This window comes from Paramormyrops kingsleyae, chromosome 25 (genome assembly GCF_048594095.1).
Source record: "Paramormyrops kingsleyae isolate MSU_618 chromosome 25, PKINGS_0.4, whole genome shotgun sequence".
NCBI classification, from domain to species: domain Eukaryota; kingdom Metazoa; phylum Chordata; class Actinopteri; order Osteoglossiformes; family Mormyridae; genus Paramormyrops; species Paramormyrops kingsleyae.
Window position 1 is genome coordinate 14,495,698 of NC_132821.1, and position 27,143 is coordinate 14,522,840.

General features: G+C 45.4%; 2 protein-coding genes and 1 long non-coding RNA gene across 3 annotated transcripts in view; all 3 read left to right on the forward strand.

Moving 5' to 3' along the window:
- Positions 1 to 23,110, forward strand: part of LOC140582762 (uncharacterized) — a 99,557-nt gene extending 76,447 nt beyond the window's left edge. The window contains exons 7-11 of the mRNA XM_072707074.1: positions 19,786 to 20,007; positions 20,107 to 20,286; positions 20,394 to 20,496; positions 22,501 to 22,657; positions 22,756 to 23,110. Coding sequence (XP_072563175.1) covers positions 19,786 to 20,007; positions 20,107 to 20,286; positions 20,394 to 20,496; positions 22,501 to 22,657; positions 22,756 to 23,060 — 967 coding nt within the window. The 3' untranslated portion in view covers positions 23,061 to 23,110. The remainder of the gene's footprint in view (positions 1 to 19,785; positions 20,008 to 20,106; positions 20,287 to 20,393; positions 20,497 to 22,500; positions 22,658 to 22,755) is intronic.
- LOC140583112 (N-lysine methyltransferase KMT5A-A-like) lies at positions 13,000 to 13,814 on the forward strand. Its single transcript, XM_072707754.1, has 2 exons — positions 13,000 to 13,042; positions 13,141 to 13,814. The coding sequence occupies exons 1-2, from the start codon at positions 13,015 to 13,017 to the stop codon at positions 13,737 to 13,739; spliced, it is 627 nt and encodes a 208-aa protein (XP_072563855.1). The 5' UTR covers positions 13,000 to 13,014; the 3' UTR covers positions 13,740 to 13,814.
- LOC140582706 (uncharacterized) lies at positions 17,093 to 18,823 on the forward strand. The gene is made up of 2 exons (XR_011985522.1): positions 17,093 to 18,209; positions 18,615 to 18,823. It is a non-coding gene; the product is annotated as an uncharacterized lncRNA (long non-coding RNA).
- Positions 23,111 to 27,143: the final 4,033 nt, after the last annotated feature.

The window sequence follows — 27,143 nt, forward strand, 5'->3', positions numbered from 1 at the left end:
CAAATCAAATTAATATGTTTCTAAATCTATTAGATTTATTATTAAAGTTGTGGCAGCATTGAAATACTTGTGATTTTTTTTTTTAATGAACAACAGACTTTAGTCTTTATTCTTGATATTTAAGAATTGAAGATACATTCAAGTGAAATTGGGGAGTCTGAGTAAAGATCTCAAACCATAACTTAGGTTTAATCCTAAGTAAGTGGGAATGTGGTGAATCATTCTGCATTATAACATGTTTTAGAAACACTGTCTTTCTGATTTAAGTAGGGGGAACAGATTTTCCCGGGCACTGGGAAAATCCGTTCCCCCTGCCTTACTGGCTGTGGGAGTATGAGGGGTGGCTGAAAGTTATTCAATGACATGTGTACCTATAGCAGAGTTAACATAAAGAGCAGCATGTTTTAGAAACACTGTCTTTCTGATTTAATTAGGGGGAACAGTTTTTCCCGGGCACTGGGAAAATCCGTTCCCCCTGCCTTGCTGGCTGTGGGAGTATGAGGGGTGGCTGAAAGTTATTCAAAGACATGTGTACCTATAGCAGAGTTAACATAAAGAGCAGCATGTTTTAGAAACACTGTGTTTGTGATTTAAGTAGGGGGAACAGATTTTCCCTGGCACTGGGAAAATCCGTTCCCCATGCCTTACTGGCTGTGGGAGTATGAGGGGTGGCTGAAAGTTATTCAATGACATGTCCATGTACTGTACCTATAGCAGAGTTAACATAAAGAGCAGCATGTTTTAGAAACACTGTCTTTGTGATTTAAGTAGGGGGAACAGTTTTTCCCGGGCACTGGGAAAATCCGTTCCCCCTGCCTTACTGTCTGTGGAAGTACTGTATGAGGGGTGGCTAGAAGTCATTTAGATATGATTAAATACTTATAAACTATTGCTATCAGTACTGAGGCCCAGAGTTGCTGCATGCCTGTTTTAGCAGGGGGAACTGAATATCCTGGATTTTAGGAAATAGTGTTTCCCTTTCATATTTGTGCGAAGAACCACGTGAGATGGCTGAAAGTCATTCAGGCACATAACTGCATAATGTAATAATGAAGTTGTATTATCAGTATCGAGGTCCAGACTTGCTGTGTGTCTGCTTTATCGAGGGGAACCATATATTCCAGCCTTACGCTAATAGTGTTCCCCTTTCGTATCTATACGCAAACGTATTGATGGTTTCATGAAAAGTGATTCAGCCATGCATTTCCATGTACAGCGCTGTCAGCAGTAGTTAAATGTAACGAGTAAGTTGCGTACAATTACGCCATAATTAGAATAAACAGTATTACGCAAAGGAGTATTACCAGCGATTGAAATAGTTTCAGTTCTTTAAATACACAGATATCGAAAAGACAGGCGATGTTTTTGCATAAATAGTTTGTTTCCCGCAGCACACTAAAGACATTAAGAAAGATATGAAAGAAATAAAGTAAGACATTAAGACGACAGCGAAACCGTATAACTACGAAGCAGCGGGTGACGTCGTGATTTCAGATCAGCGTGCGACAGGGGGAACATGGGGAAACTGAATTTTCCGTAACACCTGTTCTCCACCTTCTGGTCATTGAAAGGTGCTACACAGGCGCGCACCCTCTACGTAAACAAAATGCATTTCTTTCACTCACGAAATACATTTCGTCTACAAAGTGACATTCTTCCATTCAGTTCCAGTCCGTTTCCAAGAAGATTTTGGAACAGTAGTTTACGTGCATAAGCAGTTGTTTACATGCATAAACAGTTGCTTACGAGTGTAAGTTCTAGAACCCAGAGTATAAATTTGATCGTTGTCGGACGATCATCTCAGTTTGACATTTTCTGCAACACGCATTAACTGCAAACTTCTTTTAGTCACCAAAATGTGCAAGGTTAAGAGAGTAGTCTACCGTGTGGAGGTCTTTTATGAGCAGGGGGGCGTTACACGGTGTATCGAGTTCACCATCACAAAGGGCAGAAAAAGGTGCTTTGTCAAATATGACGCACCAAATGCCATCGTGAAAGCAGGGTCTGAGTGGAAGTTTGCTGGGCAGTACTTCGTGAGAAGTATTGTCCAGAATTTTCTCTCATTGGACCACACTCTGCATCAGTGCCTGGAATCATGCAGCCCTCCTGCTGACGATGATTTCTGCAGCCCAGCTGCAGAGGCTGAGACAGGTAGGCCTACTGCATCACCTGTAGATCACACACCTTTCCACTGAGTGACTAGGAAGAAGGTAAAGAAAAGTGGAACAAATGCCTGTATTCACCATGCAGTATTGTTTTCAGGTGTGGGACCTGAGGCAGACAGTGAGGGAGACGCCACTGAAGCTGTGGGTAACAGACGTGAGAGTTCTGTCCTCGTTGAGGTCCCAGAGACCAGCATCAAGGTACTGAGTTTAATCTTAAGGGGGCAGTTTCCCAGACACGGTTTAAATTAAGTCAGGGGTTGGCCTTAATCTGGAATAGTTAATCATAGTTTTAAAAATGGTTTTCTGAATGACTAATTACTGATTACTGCACTATGGAGTCCTGACTTGCGGTAGGCAAGATCAATTTAAAATCACCTATACTAGTCTGAATTAGCTGAACTGAGGTTGTCTTATTTGCAATTTATAGGCAAATGAAGAACCCGATCAGTTGGATGATTCACGGCCTGGAATAATGGAGAGCCAGCCAATGTTGGAGAACATCTCAACTGACGACCATCCAGAGGGTTCAGATGAGGTGTCACACACATCTACCTCAAGTATGTGAGAACATTTCACTTTGCCTTTTCTTTCTCTACTTTAAAACTTTCATTTACTTCTGTGTCATCTGATATGAAATATCTCTTCATGCAATCTGCATTTATTTGACCATACATATGGACTTTTCTTGTTTCAAGGACAAAATGATGTGGACAGTACTCAAGACCTGCATGTTGATTCACCGTTCACATCTGCAGGAGCAAGGGTGGCAATGTCAGCCAGTACTGCTCACCAAAAAATCTCTCTCCAGGAAAGGCTGGCAATTGAATTTTATGAGCAAAAGCTAAAGTATCTGCAGGAAGAGCATGATATTAAAATGAAGATTCTTCAGTTACAATTGGAAATGCTGATGGAGAGAAAGATGCAACTGTCTCAGATGTCTCATCAGTACCAGAAACAAAATAAATAAATATTGCTGTCTTAACTCATGTTGGATGTTATAGCTGTTTCTGTATCATACCAGATAACATGTACACTTCTGCTTTTAAAATGTATTTGCTCATTGAATAAGAAAATTTATCTGATCCGAGTAGAACGATGAAAATGTCACAAAGCTCTTTACGTTTAACCGGCCAGAACCTCAGCAAGCAAGCCTGAGGTGACAGTGGCAAGGAAAAACTCCCTCTAGCAGGAAGAAACCTTGAGAGGAACCTAGACTCGGAAAGGGATCCCATCCTCCTCTGGGCGACCGGGGAGCATTAAAGCTGTATTAACATTGATATTAATTTGAGTCCATATAGTTTTAAAGTCCCAGTTGGTTTCATGTAGTTATCTCCAAGGAGTCCAGGTGAGGGTTCAAGCGGTGTAGTGTCGGCTCGCGATCAGCTCGGAAAAGAGAAGATGGAGAAGAGTTATTGCCCTACACCTAACCTAACCTCCGGCAGTACTGAAGTAACTATGGCAGCCTGGCTAAAAGGGAGACCTGGAAGGAAGCACAGACACGAGGGTTTCCAGGGTTTTTGCCGTCAAGCCAAACTACCATCAACAGTTCAGGTGTTATGGTCACCAGCCCATCACAGGGCAGGGAATAACCCAGGAGTGGGCGCCAACACATCCACCTCGTAACACAATCCTAATTGGCTGCCTACCTGCCAGGATCTATCTGTAGGGGTATGTAGGGTACGCTGAACAATCAGGGCACAGCAGGCTCATCACCCAGGCGGGATTAAAAGCCTTAATGGAGCATTTCAGGCAGAGGGTGAATAGAGATGTACATTATGAGAAAAAATATGTGCTTTTAGAACATTGAAGCATGTACATATATTCTTGTAGACCCTAAAAATTTAATTATGAACAGTGAATATGAGCATAATAATGGCCTTTTAAACAACATTAGGTTGCTGTCCATGGTGCTGAAAACCTGAATTGGCAAGTTTTACGTGAATTTTTTACCCTCTTTAATTGTAACCCTCTTATTTTGTTGGCAGTGATGCTCTGTGAAGTCTACAGGGGTGGGTATAGAATGGATTACAGTGGGTAATAGGTGATTTACATTAACTTTTTACAATTAACAACCAAAATGGTTTGGACAATCAGTTTAACTTTGAACAATAACACTTCCCAAAAGTTTCTCTCTGTCTCTCTTGCCAGTTATTTATCGTTATACCCAAATCAAGGAGGAATCAACTGCAAAATGCATTGTAGGAGATATAAGATGCAAACCCATTAAATGTTCTTTTTGTTTAAACATTATAAAACAGACTAATATACATTAAGCAGTTTGAAACTTTACATTTAGTCCTACATCACTTAGAAAAAGCAGGCGATGACCAGCCCAACCAGCAGTTCCATCTCTGATTTTGCAGAATCCCTTGTCAGGATAACTTTCAAAGTCATGACTTAACTAATTTTCAGCTCTGTCTTTAACTTCATCATTTAGATTAAACTGATCTTTGCAGAGGGAAATGCAATGAAGTCACGAAACATACTGAATGTATACATTTTGACATGCACAATATGGACAAAAGTATTGGGACACACCTTTCAATCACAGGTGTTTCATTCAGACCCATTGTCGTGGGTGCATAAAGTCAATCACCTAACCATGCATTCAGGTTTACAAACCTTTGTAAAAGAATGGGTCGTTCTGAAAAGCTCAGTGAATTCAAGCAGGCTATTGTCATAGGATACCTCCATGGCAATAAGTCAGTTTGTGAAATTCCTTTCCTGCTATATATTCCAGAGTCAACTGGAAGTGGTATTATTGAAATGTGGAAGTGTTTAGGAACAACAAAAGTGACAGAGTGCTAAGGTGCATAGTGCGGAAAATTCGTTAATGTTTTGTTGACTCAATAACTGCAGAGCTCCATACTTTCTCTGGCATTAAGTCTTATGCCAGAAGATTCATGGAATGGGTTTCCATAGCCAAGCAGCTTCATGCAAGCCTCACATCACCAAACGCAATGTCAAGCATTGGATAAAGTGGTGTAAAGCAGCATGTCATTTGACTCTAGAACAGTAGAAATGTGTTCTGTGGAGTGACAAATCAAGTTTCTCTGTCTGGCAGTCTGATGGATGAGTCTGGGTTTGGCAGATGCCAGGAAAACGTTACCTGCCTGACTGGATTGTGCCAAGTTTGATGGAAGAGGGGTAATGGTATGGGGTTGTTTTTCAGGGGTTGGCCTAGACCGTTTAGTTCCAGTACCTCTGCCCTCCCTGCTGGACACCTACAATAAACACTGCAGGTCCAGAGGTACCAAGATAATTAAGGACTCCTCACACCCCGCAAACTGCCTATTCTGCAGGCTGAACTCAGGCAGACGGTTCCGTTGCCTGATGTCCAGGACTGAGAGACTCAGGAAGAGTTTTTTCCCCCAAGCCATAAGGCTTCTCAATTTAAACTAACTCTGGCCTTTCTGTACACTATGTATGTTTGCACTGAATGCACAAATACTGCACATTTGCACTATATTCAGATTTTTGCACTGTATTTTAGATTCTTGATTTTAGGTTGTATATATTGCACTGTATATTTTAGATTATATCTTGGTTCCATAGTATTTATATAATGTAATTTCTCTTTTTACTCCTACTTTACTTCTTACCTTTTTTCTTTTTTTCTCTTCTATTTCTATTTTTCACAGCCAAATAAGGGTGACACAGAGATACATTTCACTGCATGTTGTACTGTAACAAATAAATCTCTTGAATCTTGGTGTCAAGGTGTATCCAGAGGAGATGCCCTTGGAGCGTGCAGAGTGCTGCCTTGTCCTCTACTACCTGGAGGCCACGGTCATTCTGAAGCATCTCCAGCGACCAGACGTGGTGGAGCACATGACCGTAACACATAATGTTTTATCAAAAAAAAAAAACAATGTCCAAGACAATTTGGACAATTCTATGTGTCCCTATTTGTGGGAAAAGTTTAGGGAAGAGGCCCTTTTCTATTCTAGCATTCTGGTAGTAAAATTATAAATTAACCTCTCTGATAACTCTAGTTGAGCCACTTAGAATAAAACTCAGGGCCTCTCACTTGGTGAGCAAAGGTATCTCTTTTATCCAGCAATCCAGCAAAGCGCTCCCATCACACTCTGGCACCAGGTACCAAGGACCCCGAGCACAAAGAGAAACTAGTTGATAAACCATAATTCTCTTCTAAGTTCTGATTGGTCACAAAACACCAAAAAACCAGGCTCAAACGTATAACAAACACAATTCTCCTGCTCTATTGGTTCACCTTGGTAGCAAGGTAAAATCCACCCATTTTGCTCAATTTACCAGAACATGTCTCGACTGCTAGGTTGCTACTTGAAATATGAATATACACTCACCTAAAGGATTATTAGGAACACCTGTTCAATTTCTCATTAATGCAATTATCTAATCAACCAAACACATGGCAGTTGCTTCAATGCATTTAGGGGTGTGGTCCTGGTCAAGACAATCTCCTGAACTCCAAACTGAATGTCAGAATGGGAAAGAAAGGTGATTTAAGCAATTTTGAGCGTGGCCTGGTTGTTGGTGCCAGATGGGCCGGTCTGAGTATTTCACAATCTGCTCAGTTACTGGGATTTTCACGCACAACCATTTCTAGGGTTTACAAAGAATGGTGTGCAAAGGGAAAAACATCCAGTATGCGGCAGTCCTGTGGGCGAAAATGCCTTGTTGATGCTAGAGGTCAGAGGAGAATGGGCCGACTGATTCAAGCTGATAGAAGAGCAACTTTGACTTTTGACATCCCACAAATCTCCATCAACTGCAAGATGCTATCCTATCAATATGGGCCAACATTTCTAAAGAATGCTTTCAGCACCTTGTTGAATCAATGCCACTTAGAATTAAGGCAGTTCTGAAGGCGAAAGGGGGTCAAACACCGTATTAGTATGGTGTTCCTAATAATCCTTTAGGTGAGTTGATGGAGATTTGTGGGATGCACATCCAGGGCACGAAGCTCCCGTTCCACCACATCCCAAAGATGCTCTATTGGGTTGAGATCTGGTGACTGTGGGGGCCATTGTAGTACAGTGAACTCATTGTCATGTTCAAGAAACCAATTTGAAATGATTCGAGCTTTGTGACATGGTGCATTATCCTGCTGGAAGTAGCCATCAGAGGATGGGTACATGGTGGTCATAAAAGGATGGACATGGTCAGAAACAATGCTCAGGTAGGCCGTGGCCGTGTCTTGACTGAAGGATTTGCGTTAATTCGCCACCACACCACAAATATATAGTGTATACTATAATATAATTTACCCAAACAACAGATCCCTTATGTTGCTTGCTCATATACATTTGATTTGTGTCTGTGTTTGCCATGACTGGTACAAAAAGACCAGACGGGAAAACACAGCAGGAGATAGAACATGGGGACCAAAAACCAACTGACTCGGGAACAGACGCGGGGACGGAGGAACAAATCCTGGGGCATGAGGCGGAAAACAAGACCGGAATGGGGACTGGAGGACGATAACGAAGGGACTGTAGGATGGGGACCAGAGGGTGACAACGAGGAAGGGACTGCAGGATTGGGACAGGAAGGCGATGATGAGAAGGGAGACAGAACCGGGCTGGTCCTTTGCTGGGCCCCCACCAGTGCCAAGAAAGGTCCACTTGTGTGGAGGTAGAAGTCCGGGCCTTGGGGCATGGGGTCGGGACGGCCTTAGATGGAGAAGCAGAGGCGGCGGCCCCCTGTGGGCCGGGTGCGGACAGAGCAGAGACGAAGGTGGCCCCCTGTGGGCCGGATGCGGGCAGAGCAGAGACGAAGTCGGCCCCCTGCGTACCGGGCGCGGGCGGCTGGGACGTCGCAGAGGCGGCGGCTCCCTGCAGACCGGGCGCGGGCGGCTGGGACGTCGCAGAGGCGGCGGCCCCCTGCGGGCCGGGTGCGGACAGACCAGAGACAAAGGTGGCCCCCTGTGGACCAGGCGCGGGCGGCCGGGGCATCGCAAAGGCGGCAGCCCCCTGTGGGCCGGGCGCGGACAGAGCAGAGACGAAGGTGGCCCCCTGTGGGCCGGATGCGGGCAGAGCAGAGACGAAGTCGGCCCCCTGCGGACCGGGCGCGGGCGGCTGGGACGTCGCAGAGGCGGCGGCTCCCTGCAGACCGGGCGCGGGCGGCTGGGACGTCGCAGAGGCGGCGGCCCCCTGCGGGCCGGGTGCGGACAGACCAGAGACAAAGGCGGCCCCCTGTGGACCAGGCGCGGGCGGCCGGGGCATCGCAAAGGCGGCAGCCCCCTGTGGGCCGGGCGCGGACAGAGCAGAGACGAAGGTGGCCCCCTGTGGGCCGGATGCGGGCAGAGCAGAGATGAAGTCGGCCCCCTGCGGACCGGGCGCGGGCGGCTGGGACGTCACAGAGGCGGCGGCCCCCTGCGGGCCGGGTGCGGACAGACCAGAGACAAAGGCGGCCCCCTGTGGACCAGGCGCGGGCGGCCGGGGCATCGCAAAGGCGGCAGCCCCCTGTGGGCCGGGCGCGGACAGAGCAGAGACGAAGGTGGCCCCCTGTGGGCCGGATGCGGGCAGAGCAGAGACAAAGGCGGCCCCCTGTGGACCAGGCGCGGGCGGCCGGGGCATCGCAAAGGCGGCAGCCCCCTGTGGGCCAGGCGCGGGCGGCCGGGGCATCGCAGAAGCAGAGGCCCCCTGTGGGCCAGGCACGGGCGGCTCGGGCAGAGCGGCGGAGGCGGCTGCGGCTTCCCCTGGGCAGGGCTCGGGCAGAGCGGCGGAGGCGGCTGCGGCTTCCCCTGGGCAGGGCTCGGGCAGAGCGGCGGAGGCGGCTGCGGCTTCCCCTGGGCAGGGCTCGGGCAGAGCGGCGGAGGCGGCTGCGGCTTCCCCTGGGCAGGGCTCGGGCAGAGCGGCGGAGGCGGCTGCGGCTTCCCCTGGGCAGGGCTCGGGCAGAGCGGCGGAGGCGGCTGCGGCTTCCCCTGGGCAGGGCTCGGGCAGAGCGGCGGAGGCGGCTGCGGCTTCCCCTGGGCAGGGCTCGGGCAGAGCGGCGGAGGCGGCTGCGGCTTCCCCTGGGCAGGGCTCGGGCAGAGCGGCGGAGGCGGCTGCGGCTTCCCCTGGGCAGGGCTCGGGCAGAGCGGCGGAGGCGGCTGTGGCTTCCCCTGGGCAGGGCTCGGGCAGAGCGGCGGAGGCGGCTGCGGCTTCCTCTGGGCAGGGCTCGGGCTGAGCGACGGAGGCGACCGTGGCTTCCCCTGGGCAACCTGGTTCGGGTTCCTTAGGCGACCCGGCCAGGTCCACCAGGTGCCAGAAGGCCCTCACCAGCCTTCGCACCTCCTCCTCCGGAGATGCTGGAGAGAGCTGGAGCAGCTGGTTGCCGGCCTCGGTCACGGCACGGCATAACCAGGGTGACTGGAGGACAGCTGGAGTCAGGGATAGCCGTCTCCAGACGGCCTGAAGAGTGCAGAGCTCCTCAACAGAAGCCTGGACATCATCCAGAACAGCAGGTGTCCCAGAGCCTGGGGATCGTCCTTTTGGCTGGTTCATACTGTCAAGGTTGCGGGCGGCTCAGGCACGGGAACGGGAACGGGGCATGGTGCACGAAAAAGGGCGGACGACCCACTTGCGGCTCAGGGAACAGAAAGGGTTTATTAAAATAAACCGAAGACACTACAAACACAATGAAACCAAAAGGACCACAAGGGGTCAAAACTAAAGGGGATTAATTAACAAAAACTAAATAACAAAAACTAGGATGGTAAACAGAATACAGATCTAATCAAGACAAGCAACAACCCTCACATAGACACGACGCGATGAACCAGCGGGGAACAGAACAAAGGCAGGAACTACTATACTACAGGGGTAATGACTAACACAGGGCAGGTGAGGCTGATTAACAAAGACTAGGGAAACAGGACACAGGTGAAACCAATTAACTCAAAGACACTAACAATCAGGGAAACTAAACACTAACCAAGGAAGCATATATCAACACACGGAAGGTACATAGGCAATAACATAAGCAGGGGAACAAGAAACAAAACCAAAACCAATTACAAAGCAAACACCAGGAATAATTAAGCATAAAGGAAAACACCAGGGAGCTAAATAAAGGCGGGATTCGAACTCACAACAAGAGGGAACTCAGGACCGAGGGGCAAACAGAAAACACATGCTTAATACATTGAGCCACGAGACCAGACAAGTAACAGGGGAGAAACAAGGACTGACGTATGGATGGGATGCCCAGCACCACCTGCTGGTCAAACGGGGAAGGGGCACGGAAGGACCACAGCGGGAGGCCGACCCTGACAATGAGCAGGTTGGTGGGAAAACTCTTCAGTCTTTTTTACACATCTCACGTCGTTTCTTCAGTATGACATTTACTAAGAGTTTTTTATTTACTTATTTACCTGAAAGGATGATCCAGGAGCTGGAGCGTCGCCACATGGTGGTGCCTGACACCCCCTCCCCAGCAGTAGCGGCGCAGACCAGCAGTGTTCCTGTGATGGCTGGTACAACCGTGCAGCGACCGGAGAGCTCGGCGACTGAGCAGTCGGAGGACGCAGTCAGTGTCAGCAACGGCGAGATCTTTCAAGTGTGAGTATGAGTGTCTCGGATTTGCAGCTTCATTGATACCTTTTGCTTTTGCTTGTGAGCCAATTGAAGGTGCAATTTTAAGACGAAATATGTTTTCCACATGGCAGTACCCGGGAGGTGCAGTGGCCACAGACCTCCAGGCACATGATGCAGGAGAAGGGACTGCACCGGAAACATTGTCTGGACCATCCCCTCCTGAAGGGCTTCGCCGCATACTTGGAGAAGGATCTCCTGAATGAGAATTTCAAGCAGACGGTGAGGTCTCCCATAAAAGTTCACTCTATTATTTTTTTGGAGCTTTATATCTACGCAATATATTCATTAAGTAATGCCGATCTTATTTTCCAGGTGGAAAACGTCAGCAGGTTCATGTTTTTTGTGAACCCTGAAGAGCCATCCCTTGAATTTCTGAGGGAGAGGACGAAGCTCTTCTTTCGGGAGCTGACTGAGGCTGGTCTCACCAGGCAGACTCAGGTCAACTACATGAAGAGCCTGAAGAGGTTGGTAGCATGTAGATTTTTAACAGTATATTGTAGGTTTGTGTTGTATTGTCGTATCTGTTTTCTTCAAGGAAGTTCAGTCCTCCCACTATTGTCATGGTGGCATGTACAAGTTTATGTACATATGGATACTTACATACATGTCCTTCCTCTGACAGATTCCTCAAGTACCACACCGTGGCCACCGACCTCCGGCGTGACAACATTGCCTTGTGGAATGAGGCAATGTTCTTCGTGGAGTACCTGGGCTCACTCCAGCAGAGCTCTGCAAAGTTGGTGAGTAAGGAGATGACGCAAAGGAGGTAAGTTCAACTGTCAACACCCGTTAAATTCCATATTATGATTTGATTATACATCTCCTCTACTGTGTTTAACACACTCATGATGTTTTTCCTCACTGCTCCTGGAGTGCACTGCATGGAGAAGCAGAGCCATTTTACATTGTGAGCACATTTTATTAAAATGTGTACTGTATTGTTTAGGATTGACAGTAATTGAATTTTCTTCTCCCACCCACATAGTCATGTCATTCTCACGGGGATGAGCCCAGAGAAGAGTCCAGAGGACTGCTGGGCCGTGCTGAGGGCTGCCAAGAACGACTTCTTGGCAGTCCTTGGCAAGGTGTATCCGGAGGAGATGCCCCTGGAGTGTGCAGAGTGCTGCCTTGTCCTCTACTACCTGGAGGCCACGGTCATTCTGAAGCATCTCCAGCCACCAGGCGTGGTGGAGCACATGACCGTAAGTGTTGTATTCTTTTTGTCTTCACTTTTCCTTTTTGCCGATACTCTTATTTATCAGTGGGACATCATTGTATTGTGTAGGTCCAGGAGTGGATGACCAGGAGCACGTCCGAGGCCGACCATACGGTGATTGTGGTGAAGGAACACAAGACGTCGGCGCAGCAAGCGGCCACGTTTGCATTATCCTCTGAGGAGGAGACGGTAAGTATATCAAGTTTGATAAGATTTATTTCATAGTTTATTTCAAGAGCAGCGATTTAATCTGTTTTCCTCTGCCAACAGTGGTTCGACATCTACTTCACCCAGGTACGGCCACAGCTCCTGAGCTCCAAGAGGAGCCGGACGACACTGGATGACCTGGGAGGAGACAAACGGTTCTTCGTCTCCACCGCAGGCAGGCCGGCGTTCAACGCTTCGAATGACCTCAACCGGCTGCACCAAAAGTGAGCTGATCGTCATGATGAATTCCCCCTATAATATGTTCTACATACCTGTTGTGTGAGACGTATTAATAAATGTATTTTTGTATTTTAGATACAAGCTGGATCCAGTCACCTACCAGACGGCCCGGCGCATCTTTGAGACGGCCACCAAGGACTTGACGGACCAAGAGAAGTCCTTGGTGGCCGATTACCTCACTCATTCCACTGCGACGGCTGACGAGCACTACCGGATGAAGCAGTCGCGGAATGTGGTGCTGACCAGTAAGCTGCTGAAGAAGCTGGCAGGTGACTCAAGGTAGGCATGTTTTCTGTTTGTCAACACACTTACCAACATCAAGACACACAACCAAAGCCCTCACCACTGAACACTAACCTTAAACGTTTGTGGGTTTTTTTTTTTGTTTTATTTTTATCTCAGCGCTGACTCCGCAGAGGAAGGGCCCAGCTGTTCTGCCCGTGGTGCCGCACGGGATGCTGCCCTGGCATCCAACCAACGGATGGATGTCCAGGCAGCGTTCGATCAGCTCCTTCGGACCCACCCCGTGACCCTGGATGGCGACATCCCAGACAAGACGGCACGCTCGCAGACGTCGGGCCGGTTTCAGCGGCAGCTCTATGATCGCTGGCTGAAGGCCCAGATGAGGATGCGCGTACGGCATGTCTTGTGTGAGTATTGTTTATAGCACTAATGACATTTTTTACTGTGAAACGGTCCTATCTACATAGGCTTCTTAACTAACAACAATTTACTTTGTTCTTGACAGCACACTTTGGCAGACGGCAGCCCACCGAGTCCCGGGTCGACGCTTGGATCAGGAACCAAGGCTGGAAAAGTAACGTTCCCAGCGCGGCCAGCGTTCTGAAGGACTGGAGACCAGTGGGTTCGGTGGACACTGCCGTGGACTCTAGCCACATCCAGGAGCTCATCCACAACCAGAAGTGGAAGGGACTTGTGGTGATGGACATTGCGGGGAAGGGGAAGGGAGTCTGCGCCACCCGGCAGTTCCAGGCTGGTGAGGTGGTGTGTGACTACCACGGGCCGGTAGTCACAGCCACTGAGGGCCAGCGGATTCACTCATCGATGAAGGAAGAAGAATCTGGCTACATGTTCTTCTTCCGGAACAGCCATAAGTCTGAGTGTGCCTGTCACCCGGGCATACAGCCTTTTGGCCGGCTGATTAATCATTCCCATAAGAAGGCCAACCTCCGGCCAAGACTGTACAGCCCAGCCGTCGGGGGACAGGATGTTATTTTGCTTTTGGCCCTGAACAGGATTAATGTTGGGGAGGAACTGTTGTTCGATTATGGGGTGCAGAGGAAATCGTTCAGGGGAGAGGGACTGAGAACCATTGAGAACATGTAGTTAATTTTTGGCAAGATCATCATTTTGATTGTTTGCTACTCTTCCCAAAAGTGATGTGGGTAGATTATTCCACCATGCAAGGTTGGGCAGATTATTCATTCATCAAATGTAAAGCTCTTAATTTCTAATCAATTGGCCCAAGTACATCCTGATTGCACTGTACTATTTTCTTGTATGCAGTTTTTATGTGAAATAACTCTTTAAATGTGAAATAATTATACTAGAAAAGTGTCACTTTATTATTTTTTTTTTTTGACAATGTATAAAGTTTAAGACCTTGTCGTTGCCCCAAGTATTACAGTAGTTTAAGTGCGACCCACAGGTCACTTACTCAAGCGGTTAACATCAACATCTGAGATGATGGGTAACAGACTTCGGAAGGGCCTGACAATCTGTACGGATGCCTAGAATGAGGTCTGTTTGAGCTCCTACCTCAGGCTATAAAGCCAAATTAAGCATCAAATTAAAGCACAACATTTGTGGTCCACACAGAGACCAGACACATGTCAATAGCCCCAGCAGTTTTAGAGTAACCCTTCAAAATATTTGGAGCATTATAGACTGGGCCACTACCTATCTGATGCGTGGCACACTGACCTGTAATACACCGCAAATACACCAAAGCACGTGACGAACTGAAACACACAGCCCGTCTACTCAAATAATCACGCTTTTATTTTACAGTTTGCAAGGGAATTAGCAGGATAACCTTAGCAAAATCACAGAGGTCAAAGCAATGACAGACAATATAAAATGTACACAGGCAAATAAAGCTGACAACCTACAGTATTTGTGGAGCATAAAAACATGATGACCGTTTAAGGAAAAATAACCTCAACTATTTTACCAGTGCGACCCACAGGTTACTTACTGAAGCGGTTAACATCAACATCTGAGATGACGGGTAACAGACTTCAGAAGGGCTAATTATGATATATATAGTTGATATACAATTAGTATTAAGCTTGTCCTAACTTATATTAAATTATAAAGTTATTAAACTTATATTAGACATATTATATATATATGATGTTATTTATCAAAGACATTGAGCACTAAACAATGGAGATGACAATTGGAAATTCAACTAAAAGTAAGTGATAAGCAGAAGAAAACAAGGGACAGGGAACAGGCCACACAGGCAAGTTAGCTGTAGTTGTGAGCAAATTACAATGATGCAAATATTTTTAATCCAACTATTTAGTTACAAATTCCTCAGCCTGGGAGTCATCAGCATTTGAATCAAGCAGGTCAGTTACTCAATCCGTTAACATCAGCTTCTGACATGAGGGGACAAATACCTGGATTGGGCTTGCCAGCCTAGGGCTATTGTTTCCTTGATTGCTGTTTTGCACTTCTCTGCGATGCACATGCAGGGCTACCCATCCCCCAACAATCTGCCAACGTAACAATTAGGCTGAGATCTCACGTAAACATCAGGTCACGTAAACAAACAGAGTGACTCAAATAAATGTATTAAAGAACCAGTAATGCCGAGCAATATACCAAAATATTCGGAACATTATACATTGAGCCTATCCTGCTAATATTAGTAGTCACTGTATGTCATGTCTGTGTCACAACAGTACGGATTAGAACAATATGTGGTACCATCAGTAATGCGATCTGGGCCCTTTAAGGCTGGCTCGCTCCAATTAGTGAGCGAGTGCTTTCAGGCAGAAATTTCAGGGTAAAAACGGCGAAATCGAAATTGGATCATACTGCCAATATTGCTCAGAATCGCTGCAGCTTTCCGATGGTATGCGGGCCGTTGCGGTTGCTTACCGTGACCGACACATAAGAAAGCAAACATTATTTATTATCATCCTATGTATGTTAAATTATGATCTTCCACATTAATCAAGAGATTGTAAAACGGACAATATTACAGCTCCAATAGCTTATATTAAAGTCACCCAAGAGTCACAACATGGTTTTGAAATGGCAAAGACAGACAGAAATTAAATGTATATAAGCAAGCAACATAAGGGATCCGTTGTTTGGGTAAATTATATTATAGTATACTATATATATGTGGTGTGGTGGCGAATTCGTGCAGAAATTTCGGGGTAAAAACGGCGAAATCGAAATTGGATCATACTGCCAATATTGCTCAGAATCGCTGTAGCTTGGTATGCGGGCCGTTGCGGTTGCTTACCGTGACCGACACATAAGAAAGCAAACATTCTTTATTACCATCCTATGTATGTTAAATTACGATCTTCCACATTGTGGTGTGGTGGCGAAATCGTGCAGAAGTTTTATAACTGCACTATCGATTTATCACCTTATTTAGAAATAAAAATTCAGTTCTTATCCTTTTTAAAAGTTATATTGTTTGAAACTGTCTTCCAGTGGAAGTGTCCCTCAGAGTGACACCGGGGGTGGAGTGGGGTGGGATGGGGTGGGCGGGGCTACGAGGGGGCGGGGGGGCGGTCAGAATCGTATATTAAGAGGAGACCTCCGCATGTACAGTCACTCTACCTCTGCTTCCAGCGAGACAAGAGCTCCAGATTCTGCTCAAGATTTCATCTTTTGTTGAACAACTCGTGAAGAATGGCTTCCAAGGCGTAAGTAATTACGATCAATTTATTATTGCTTTTGAATGTGTAGAAACTGTGTTGTTCATCTTTGTATGTAGTTTACTGACACTGCTTAAGTCTCTTAAACTGACTACAGTACTATTGTTTAAACTTAAATTGCATCCACTACAAAACTAAAACAATATTTCGAAGCAACTTTTTTTAATTACAAAAACTCATCTTTTTAGAAAGACATTTTATAGATTCTCCTATTTAATCTCTTTATTTTTACTCTGTAGCACTTTCAGATTGCTAAAATATAAGGGCTTATATTGCTTGATATAAATGTAACTACAGTCGAACCTCGTTACAACATACCCCGTTTATAACGTTTACACCAATACAACGTTCAAATTTCGATGTCCCGAATTCGCGTATTGCATTATTCCATTTGCCGGTATCGCTTAGAACATACACCTTTACAGCGTAAACTTCGATATAACGTATGATTTTCAGAGGAAAATAGGCAAACTGACCATCGTTACAACGTACAGCCTCATCTTCCGAGCGCGTGCACAATTCAGAATCGGCTGTTGCCGGCCATCTACATCGCTTAGCAACGCCTAACTGTATGAACCTATCCTCACGAAGCATTCCACGCCGGCCGCACTTCTTGCATGCAGCCCCCGTTCCATTCATTTTGAGGGACCTGGTTACAACATACTATGGTTATAACGTACAAATTCTTAATGTCCCCCGAGGTACGTTGTAACGAAGTTCGACTGTAATTAGTAAAAATCTTTCAGTAGTTGTGATCATGTAGTTTCCCAGCTGGCATTCGACCGACCTTAAACGTTTAAATGTGGTTGAAATAATGTCAGTTTATAAAAAAACATTCATTCAACGTCAAAACAACGTTGAATACCAAATGGTTGAAATGGTGTTGTTAACTAACTATGGATTCAACATAGAAATATAAATAAAATTTGAGTTGTACGTCAAATCAACATTATTTTTACAACCATGCATTTGCAAAATCTAAACAAATTCCAAAGGTTATCCAGCACTGACACCTGACGTTGATTCAACGCTGACTCCACGTTAAAATGCCAGCTGGGATTAATACTTCTAAGAAGTAAAAAATATGTGCAAATAGGCAAAGCATGAAACTGGAAAAGATTTTATTTTGTTGCATTTGTAAATTTTCAAGTCGTTGCATATAAGAAACAAGCTTCCATTCTTATGTAGGCCTATATATTGCTTTTTGTGTGCATATTGTCACACCGTACACTGCGTTAGATGTTTTGGAGATAAAGTCAGAGAGGCCAGATTGAGGTGGTTTGGACATGTTCAGAGGAGAGATGGTGAATATATTGGTAGAAGGATGCTGAGGTTGGAACTGCCAGGCAGGAGGTCTAGAGAAAGACCAAAGAGGAGATTTATGGATGCAGTGAGAGAGGACATGAAGTTAGTTGGTGTGAGAGAAGAGGATGCAGAGGATAGGGTTAGATGGAGGCAAATGATTCGCTGTGGCAACACCTGAAAGGGAACAGCCGAAAGACAAAGAAGAAGAAATAATAAAATAGAAGGATTGGTGCTGACCTAAAGTAAAAATTGCATTGTAATCCTATGTAATTTTTATAATAAATATTTATTTCTTTTTTTTATGTTCTTCTTGTTGAGGTATGTGAATATTTTTTTTTATATGACATATGACACATACTGTTGTTGACAATATAAAAGCATAAAAAAGCCCTTTTTTACTGAGAGCAATACAAGGACTTGATTGCAGGACGGCGGTTGTCCATCACACAATGGCAGTGACTAGAACTGGATTTTATTGGCTCTGACGGTCCCAGACAATTGCGCATGCGCGAAGTGGGTCTGCGTCTTCATCTTCAGGCTAGAAGATTGTCTGACAGTGGACCGTTTTGGACGGAATCTGGCGGTAACTAGAACTTTCCTAAATACATTTTGAGTGTGCCTGACTCTGGCCCACATATTAATACGTATTGTGTGTATGGTCAGACGTTTAACGGCCAACCGAACGTTCTGTGTGTGCGCGCGTGCATGTGGGCAGAAGTTAATTTAACCGCGAAGCGCTGTGTCCGTGTGTGTGACTGTCAAAAACCGCCAACCGAACGTTCTGTGTGTGCGCGCGTGCATGTGGGCAGAAGTTAATTTAACCGCGAAGCGCTGTGTCCGTGTGTGTGACTTAACTATATTTTGTGGACAAATTTGTACCCAAAAGTGAGATAAACCTGTCAAAAGCTCCCTTTGGGGATGTCCTCATTTGTAAAACAGGTTTAAAAATAAACTAAACAAAGTTTTTGTTTTTTTTTTTTTTTTTCAGACGTGGTGTTCAGCTCATCTGATACTACAACAACAAAAATAAATGAACACATGGCCAAATATTTAAAATATGCACCAGAGAGGATGGGTGGCGGTGGCAGAAAAATGGAAAAATAACTAGCCATGTTCAATGTGGCCCAGTGTTTGGGCTGTTCTAGTTCAACAAGTGTTTGTGTAAAATGTTTTACGTAATAAAGCATGTTTCTTTAATCAGTGAAATGTCTTTATTAATCTTCTTCCTGGTCTTGCTTTTACCAATTGGCTTTGTCCTAGCTAGGGTGACCAGATAATCCATGTCAGGGAGGACACTTTGAGCTACTTCGGGTTTTACAAACTACTTTCAAATTGAAAGGCTCCTGTGCTCGGCTAAATAGCTCAGCTCTTCTTGTGCTTTGACTGGTTTATTTCCTTGACTGAAAGACTCATCCAGCTGTTTCACATTAGCATTAGTGAAACATGCATGATTACAGGAGACTGACCAATCAGCACACAGCAAGAACTCAGTGCTCAAGTGAAATCCAGGTCCGTTTAATTGAAATGGTAATTTACAATACCTGTACTAGCTCAGAGTGTCCTCCCTGACATGGATTATCTGGTCACCCTAGTCCTAGCTGACTCTGCATGTTCACTAACTCGTTTATGTATCCATTTCAAGGTGTTTGTTCTGTTGAAAACATCAGTACTTTAGTGAAAACAGTTTAACAAAATAAACTGTTGAAAAGCAGGACTTTAGTGACGTTGAAATTTTAACGTTGATTGGATTTGCAAAATCTAAACTAAAATCAATATTGATTCAATGTTGGCAAATTCACCTATGTTGACAAACGTGACGTTGGAATGACGTTGCTATTTCAACGTTGATTAGATTTGCAAAATCTAAACAAAATCCAACGGTTATCCAACACTGACACCTGACGTTGATTCAACGCTGACTCCACGTTAAAATGCCAGCTGGGTTACTAATTACTTTTCTCAGTCTGGGACCCATCAGGATGACAATAGATATGCAAATGTTATTTATCCAAACCACTGAGGAATGAACAATGTTGATGATGATGACTGGAATGGGTCCTGAAAATCATTAATTAAATCTAATCTTAAGTAACACTTCCTTGACTGTTACATAAAACTGTTAATTGTTTTTTTTTTGTTGTTTTTTTTTATATCCGCAGTACTTCCAACAGGCATTTCCTGCTCTGCCCCGTGTGCAAGAAGACACAGGCAAGCCTCTCGGTGCATCTGACTAGGGTGTGCATGAAGAGATCTTCGAAAGAAGCCATCCAAGAAGTAGTGGAGAAGGCAAAGCAGGATGCGCTTGAAGTTCTGCAGTGGGGCAGGGTGTTCAGCTACAGGCACCTGCGAGACATTATGGATGATGCTAAGCCTATGAGCAGGTTGGTGGGAAAACTCTTCAGTCTTTTTTACACATCTCGCTTCGTTTCTTCAGTATGACATTTACTAACAGTTTTTTTATTTACTTACTTGTCTGAAAGGATGATCCAGGAGCTGGAGCGTCGCCACATGGTGGTGCCTGACACCCCCTCCCCAGCAGTAGCGGCGCAGACCAGCAGTGTTCCTGTGATGGCTGGTACAACCGTGCAGCGACCGGAGAGCTCGGCGACTGAGCAGTCGGAGGACGCAGTCAGTGTCAGCAACGGCGAGATCTTTCAAGTGTGAGTATGAGTGTCTCGGATTTGCAGCTTCATTGATACCTTTTGCTTTTGCTTGTGAGCCAATTGAAGGTGCAATTTTAAGACGAAATATGTTTTCCACATGGCAGTACCCGGGAGGTGCAGTGGCCACAGACCTCCAGGCACATGATGCAGGAGAAGGGACTGTACCGGAAACATTCTCTGGACCATCCCCTCCTGAAGGGCTTCGCCGCATACTTGGAGAAGGATCTCCTGATTGAGAATTTCAAGCAGACGGTGAGGTCTCCCATAAAAGTTCACTCTATTATTTTTTTGGAGCTTTATATCTACGCAATATATTCATTAAGTAATGCCGATCTTATTTTCCAGGTGGAAAACGTCAGCAGGTTCATGTTTTTTGTGAACCCTGAAGAGCCATCCCTTGAATTTCTGAGGGAGAGGGAGAAGACGAAGCTCTTCTTTCGGGAGCTGACTGAGGCTGGTCTCACCAGGCAGACTCAGGTCAACTACATGAAGAGCCTGAAGAGGTTGGTAGCATGTAGATTTTTAACAGTATATTGTAGGTTTGTGTTGTATTGTCGTATCTGTTTTCTTCAAGGAAGTTCAGTCCTCCCACTATTGTCATGGTGGCATGTACAAGTTTATGTACATATGGATACTTACATACATGTCCTTCCTCTGACAGATTCCTCAAGTACCACACCGTGGCCACCAACCTCCGGCGTGACAACATTGCCTTGTGGAATGAGGCAATGTTCTTCGTGGAGTACCTGGGCTCACTCCAGCAGAGCTCTGCAAAGTTGGTGAGTAAGGAGATGACGCAAAGGAGGTAAGTTCAACTGTCAACACCCGTTAAATTCCATATTATGATTTGATTATACATCTCCTCTACTGTGTTTAACACACTCATAATGTTTTTTTTTTTTAATCTCCCTCACTGCTCCTGGAGTGCACTGCACGGAGAAGCAGAGCCATTTTACATTGTGAGCACATTTTATTAAAATGTGTACTGTATTGATTAGGATTGACAGTAATTGAATTTTCTTCTCCCACCCACATAGTCATGTCATTCTCACGGGGATGAGCCCAGAGAAGAGTCCAGAGGACTGCTGGGCCGTGCTGAGGGCTGCCAAGAACGACTTCTTGGCAGTCCTTGGCAAGGTGTATCCGGAGGAGATGCCCCTGGAGTGTGCAGAGTGCTGCCTTGTCCTCTACTACCTGGAGGCCACGGTCATTCTGAAGCATCTCCAGCCACCAGGCGTGGTGGAGCACATGACCGTAAGTGTTGTATTCTTTTTGTCTTCACTTTTCCTTTTTGCCGACACTCTTATTTATCAGTGGGACATCATTGTATTGTGTAGGTCCAGGAGTGGATGACCAGGAGCACGTACGAGGCCGACCATACGGTGATTGTGGTGAAGGAACACAAGACGTCGGCGCAGCAAGCGGCCACGTTTGCATTATCCTCTGAGGAGGAGACGGTAAGTATATCAAGTTTGATAAGATTTATTTCATAGTTTATTTCAAGAGCAGCGATTTAATCTGTTTTCCTCTGCCAACAGTGGTTCGACATCTACTTCACCCAGGTACGGCCACAGCTCCTGAGCTCCAAGAGGAGCCGGACGACACTGGATGACCTGGGAGGAGACAAACGGTTCTTCGTCTCCACCGCAGGCAGGCCGGCGTTCAACGCTTCGAATGACCTCAACCGGCTGCACCAAAAGTGAGCTGATCGTCATGATGAATTCCCCCTATAATATGTTCTACATACCTGTTGTGTGAGACGTATTAATAAATGTATTTTTGTATTTTAGATACAAGCTGGATCCAGTCACCTACCAGACGGCCCGGCGCATCTTTGAGACGGCCACCAAGGACTTGACGGACCAAGAGAAGTCCTTGGTGGCCGATTACCTCACTCATTCCACTGCGACGGCTGACGAGCACTACCGGATGAAGCAGTCGCGGAATGTGGTGCTGGCCAGTAAGCTGCTGAAGAAGCTGGCAGGTGACTCAAGGTAGGCATGTTTTCTGTTTGTCAACACACTTACCAACATCAAGACACACAACCAAAGCCCTCACCACTGAACACTAACCTTAAACGTTTGTGGGTTTTTTTTTTTTTTGTTTTATTTTTATCTCAGCGCTGACTCCGCAGAGGAAGGGCCCAGCTGTTCTGCCCGTGGTGCCGCACGGGATGCTGCCCTGGCATCCAACCAACGGATGGATGTCCAGGCAGCGTTCGATCAGCTCCTTCGGACCCACCCCGTGACCCTGGATGGCGACATCCCAGACAAGACAGCACGCTCGCAGACGTCGGGCCGGTTTCAGCGGCAGCTCTATGATCGCTGGCTGAAGGCCCAGATGAGGATGCGCGTACGGCATGTCTTGTGTGAGTATTGTTTATAGCACTAATGACATTTTTTACTGTGAAACGGTCCTATCTACATAGGCTTCTTAACTAACAACAATTTACTTTGTTCTTGACAGCACACTTTGGCAGACGGCAGCCCACCGAGTCCCGGGTCGACGCTTGGATCAGGAACCAAGGCTGGAAAAGTAACGTTCCCAGCGCGGCCAGCGTTCTGAAGGACTGGAGACCAGTGGGTTCGGTGGACACTGCCGTGGACTCTAGCCACATCCAGGAGCTCATCCACAACCAGAAGTGGAAGGGACTTGTGGTGATGGACATTGCGGGGAAGGGGAAGGGAGTCTGCGCCACCCGGCAGTTCCAGGCTGGTGAGGTGGTGTGTGACTACCACGGGCCGGTAGTCACAGCCACTGAGGGCCAGTAGTTTAAGTGCGACCCACAGGTCACTTACTCAAGCGGTTAACATCAACATCTGAGATGACGGGTAACAGACTTCAGAAGGGCTAATTATGATATATATAGTTGATATACAATTAGTATTAAGCTTGTCCTAACTTATATTAAATTATAAAGTTATTAAACTTATATTAGACATATTATATATATGATATTTATCAAAGACATTGAGCACTAAACAATGGAGATGACAATTGGAAATTCAACTAAAAGTAAGTGATAAGCAGAAGAAAACAAGGGACAGGGAACAGGCCACACAGGCAAGTTAGCTGTAGTTGTGAGCAAATTACAATGATGCAAATATTTTTAATCCAACTATTTAGTTACAAATTCCTCAGCCTGGGAGTCATCAGCATTTGAATCAAGCAGGTCAGTTACTCAAGCCGTTAACATCAGCTTCTGACATGAGGGGACAAATACCTGGATTGGGCTTGCCAGCCTAGGGCTATTGTTTCCTTGATTGCTGTTTTGCACTTCTCTGCGATGCACATGCAGGGCTACCCATCCCCCAACAATCTGCCAACGTAACAATTAGGCTGAGATCTCACGTAAACATCAGGTCACGTAAACAAACAGAGTGACTCAAATAAATGTATTAAAGAACCAGTAATGCCGAGCAATATGCCAAAATATTCGGAACATTATACATTGAGCCTATCCTGCTAATATTAGTAGTCACTGTATGTCATGTCTGTGTCACAACAGTACGGATTAGAACAATATGTGGTACCATCAGTAATGCGATCTGGGCCCTTTAAGGCTGGCTCGCTCCAATTAGTGAGCGAGTGCTTTCAGGCAGAAATTTCAGGGTAAAAACGGTGAAATCGAAATTGGATCATACTGCCAATATTGCTCAGAATCGCTGTAGCTGTCCGATGGTATGCGGGGTGTTGCGGTTGCTTACCGTGACCGACAAATAAGAAAGCATACATTCTTTATTATCATCCTATGTATTTTAAATTACGATCTTCCACATTAATCAAGAGAGTGTAAAACGTAAATGATTACAGCTCCAATAGCTTATATTAAAGTCACCCAAGAGTCACAACATGGTTTTGAAATGGCAAAGACAGACAGAAATTAAATGTATATGAGCAAGCAACATAAGGGATCTGTTGTTTGGGTAAATTATATTATAGTATACTATATATTTATGTGGTGTGGTGGCGAATTCGTGCAGAAATTTCAGGCAGAAATTTCAGGGTAAATACGGCGAAATCGAAATTGGATCATACCGCCAATATTGTGTAGCGGATATAAAGATCCGTGGTTTTTATTTTAAAGTTTCCCTGCTAGTCTCTGGGCTCGCTGGATCATGCGGTCATGCCTTAGCCTATCTAATGAGTAGCGTTGTTGGGCGGGTCTCTGGTGGTGAGGGGAGCGGTAAAATAAGGTCGGTTGGACGAAGTGGAAGCACAGTCGCGTGAAGTTTTTTTTTTTTTTTTACTTTTTACAAGGAATCGCGGCTAGTATAGTTGGAGCCCGGCTTCGTTTTGGCAGGACGAAAGTCTGTTTTTTTTTTTGTTTGTGTTGGAGTTAGGGATTATTGGGGCTGCGCCACCCCAAGCGGAGAGCGTGGCGGGCAGCCTGGTGTGCATACGCCGGACGCCATCTCGGTCTGCAGCGGAAGACAGAGACGCGGAGGGGCTGTTTGAGTGGTGTCGACGACAGCGGGTATGACGAGTGGCATCTTCGGGAGTCTAAGTCGTGTCCTGGCATCCGGTGGAACTGAAGGAGCTGGGGAATATCGTGGAGGAGGGCACCCGGATTAGCGGTGCTGAAGTGGAGGCAGCGCGCGCCGGTTTTGAGATCCAGGGCCCCGGAGCTGTGTTACACGGGCGTATACTCGGGCGATTTCGACCTCGGATGCAGCGCGAGTGAGTGACCCTGCCATACAGAGGCCTCCCCCTACAACTCATCTCGACCCATTCCGTCGTTGACTGGTAAACCTGCTCCTTTTCTTCACTCTCCTCAATCGGGTGAAGGTCTCGGCAAAGTTGCAGATCTGGACAATTGTATGCATAAGTGTGTGTTGGATGTAATTAAGCGCAGTCGAAGTGTTTGTTTAATGTCATTTACGCACTGTATTTTGAATAGGTGAATGACGATTGGTATTGTGCTATGCTTTGCTGTGTAACCCTTAGATGTTTTCTTTCTTTTTTTCCCGTTTTGAGTTAAATCTGTCTTTTTCTGTTATTGATGACAACGGGACAAATTGGTGAATTGCTAAAACAGGGGATGTTTGAATTATTCAATTTCCTCTGCGTCATCGGGGCCTAATTCAGCTCTGTGGCCTGAAGTATTTTCTTTCATGCCGTCCGTTTTATAGCTTGCTGTTTAAGGTTGGAGGACAGCGGAAAGAGAAGCGACCTTTCCGTTTACAATAAATCACTCGTTTGTGTTTAGGGTGGTTTATGCGTTCAAACATTGTGTAACTACCTGGGGGTAGGGGCGTCGCACCCGACGTGCTAGGTTTTGGGAGTGCAGGGTTGTCGGCAGATTATATCGGTTACCCACCGCGGTTAAGTTAGCCTCATATTCGATATTCAGTTTTCTAGCTTCAATAACTTTTCACGGAAGTAAGGTGGGACGTTTTTAGTTATAAAATCGTGTTGTCCAGTCCACAGACAACGATGCACACCGGTTATTTTGTCGCTTCAAACCATTTCGTGATTTGTGCAAAATCGCGTTAATAGCTAATAAAATAGGTCCTGTCAGCTGTAATGACATGGTCGGTTAGCATTTTGGGCTCATGGCGACTGTTGCACACCCCTTTGTTTCCCAGATTGCTTTACGTACGATTTTTAATTAATTTTTGAATGTTCGAATGTATCCGTATATTGTGCAATGGGACAATACATGAATGGGTTAATAACTTCAAAACTAGACGAGACAGGCACATCTAGTGAAGTGTGCTTTGATCAGTGGACTACAGGGAACAATGCACACCCCTTAGATTTTCAGAATACCTTTCACTCTAATAGTTATTAATTGATACATTGTATGCATATTACATGGCATAGGGGCAATGCACTAAAGGGTTAATAGCTCTGGAGCAATATGGGACAGCCACATTCTACCAAGTGTGCATGGATCAGGGGACTCTGGGGGACAATGCACACCCCTTAGATTTTCAGAATAACTTTCACTCTAACAGCTATTAATTAATACATTGTATGCATATTACATGGCATAGGGGCAATGCACTAAAGGGTTAATAGCTCTGGAACAAAAGGGGACAGCCATGTCCCATGAAGTGTGCATGGATCAGGGGACTCTGGGGGACAATGCACACCCTTTAGATTTTCAGAATACCTTTCACTCTAACAGCTATTAATTAATACATTGTATGCATATTACATGGCATAGGGGCAATGCACTAAAGGGTTAATAGCTCTGGAACGAAATGGGACAGCCACAATCTATCAAGTGTGCATGTACTCCATATTATACGTATTGATAGTTGTTCGAGGTCAGGTTTTTTCAATGATCAGAGGAACCAGCCGTAATTTCTTAGTGTTCCTTATCCCTTTGTCATCCACTTGCTATAAACAATGAAAGATTAATATGAACTCCAAAAAAAATGTTTATTTACAATTGCCCATATAAAACAATTTTTGGGTCAGAAGTACACAACAATCAATATTATAGCAGCAAATCCTAATTGCAAAATGTGCAGTGCCATTCTGTTGTCACTGCATGTGTGAATTCCTGTTCGTCCATACCAATACACAATCGGTGGTACCATCTTCTACAGCACTCACATTCAATCTGTTGAGAAAAGAACAATTAGCTGCTCTGTTTTCCAAACATCCAACTTATGTAATTTGTGTATGCTATGTTAGCCTTGCTTGTTAGACAAACATTCAAAATATTGTGAAACCTACACTATCTGTGTTCATCAATGCATTTTCTCAGGTAAATCTGCAAAATGGCATATTTGTCACTTTTTTTTTTATTTCTTAAAGAAATAAGCACGATGCCACAAAACTGTTATTAACTCCTAAAAAATAAAAGTAGTTGTAATTTAGTTAAATAAAGTTGTTTCTAG

Coding starts and splice junctions, on each gene's coding strand:
- LOC140583112 (XM_072707754.1), top strand. CDS start 13,015: ATGAGGATGCGCGTACGGCATGTCTTGT. Junction 13,043..13,140: donor GCGCGTACGGCATGTCTTGT/GTGAGTATTGTT, acceptor TGTTCTTGACAG/CACACTTTGGCAGACGGCAG.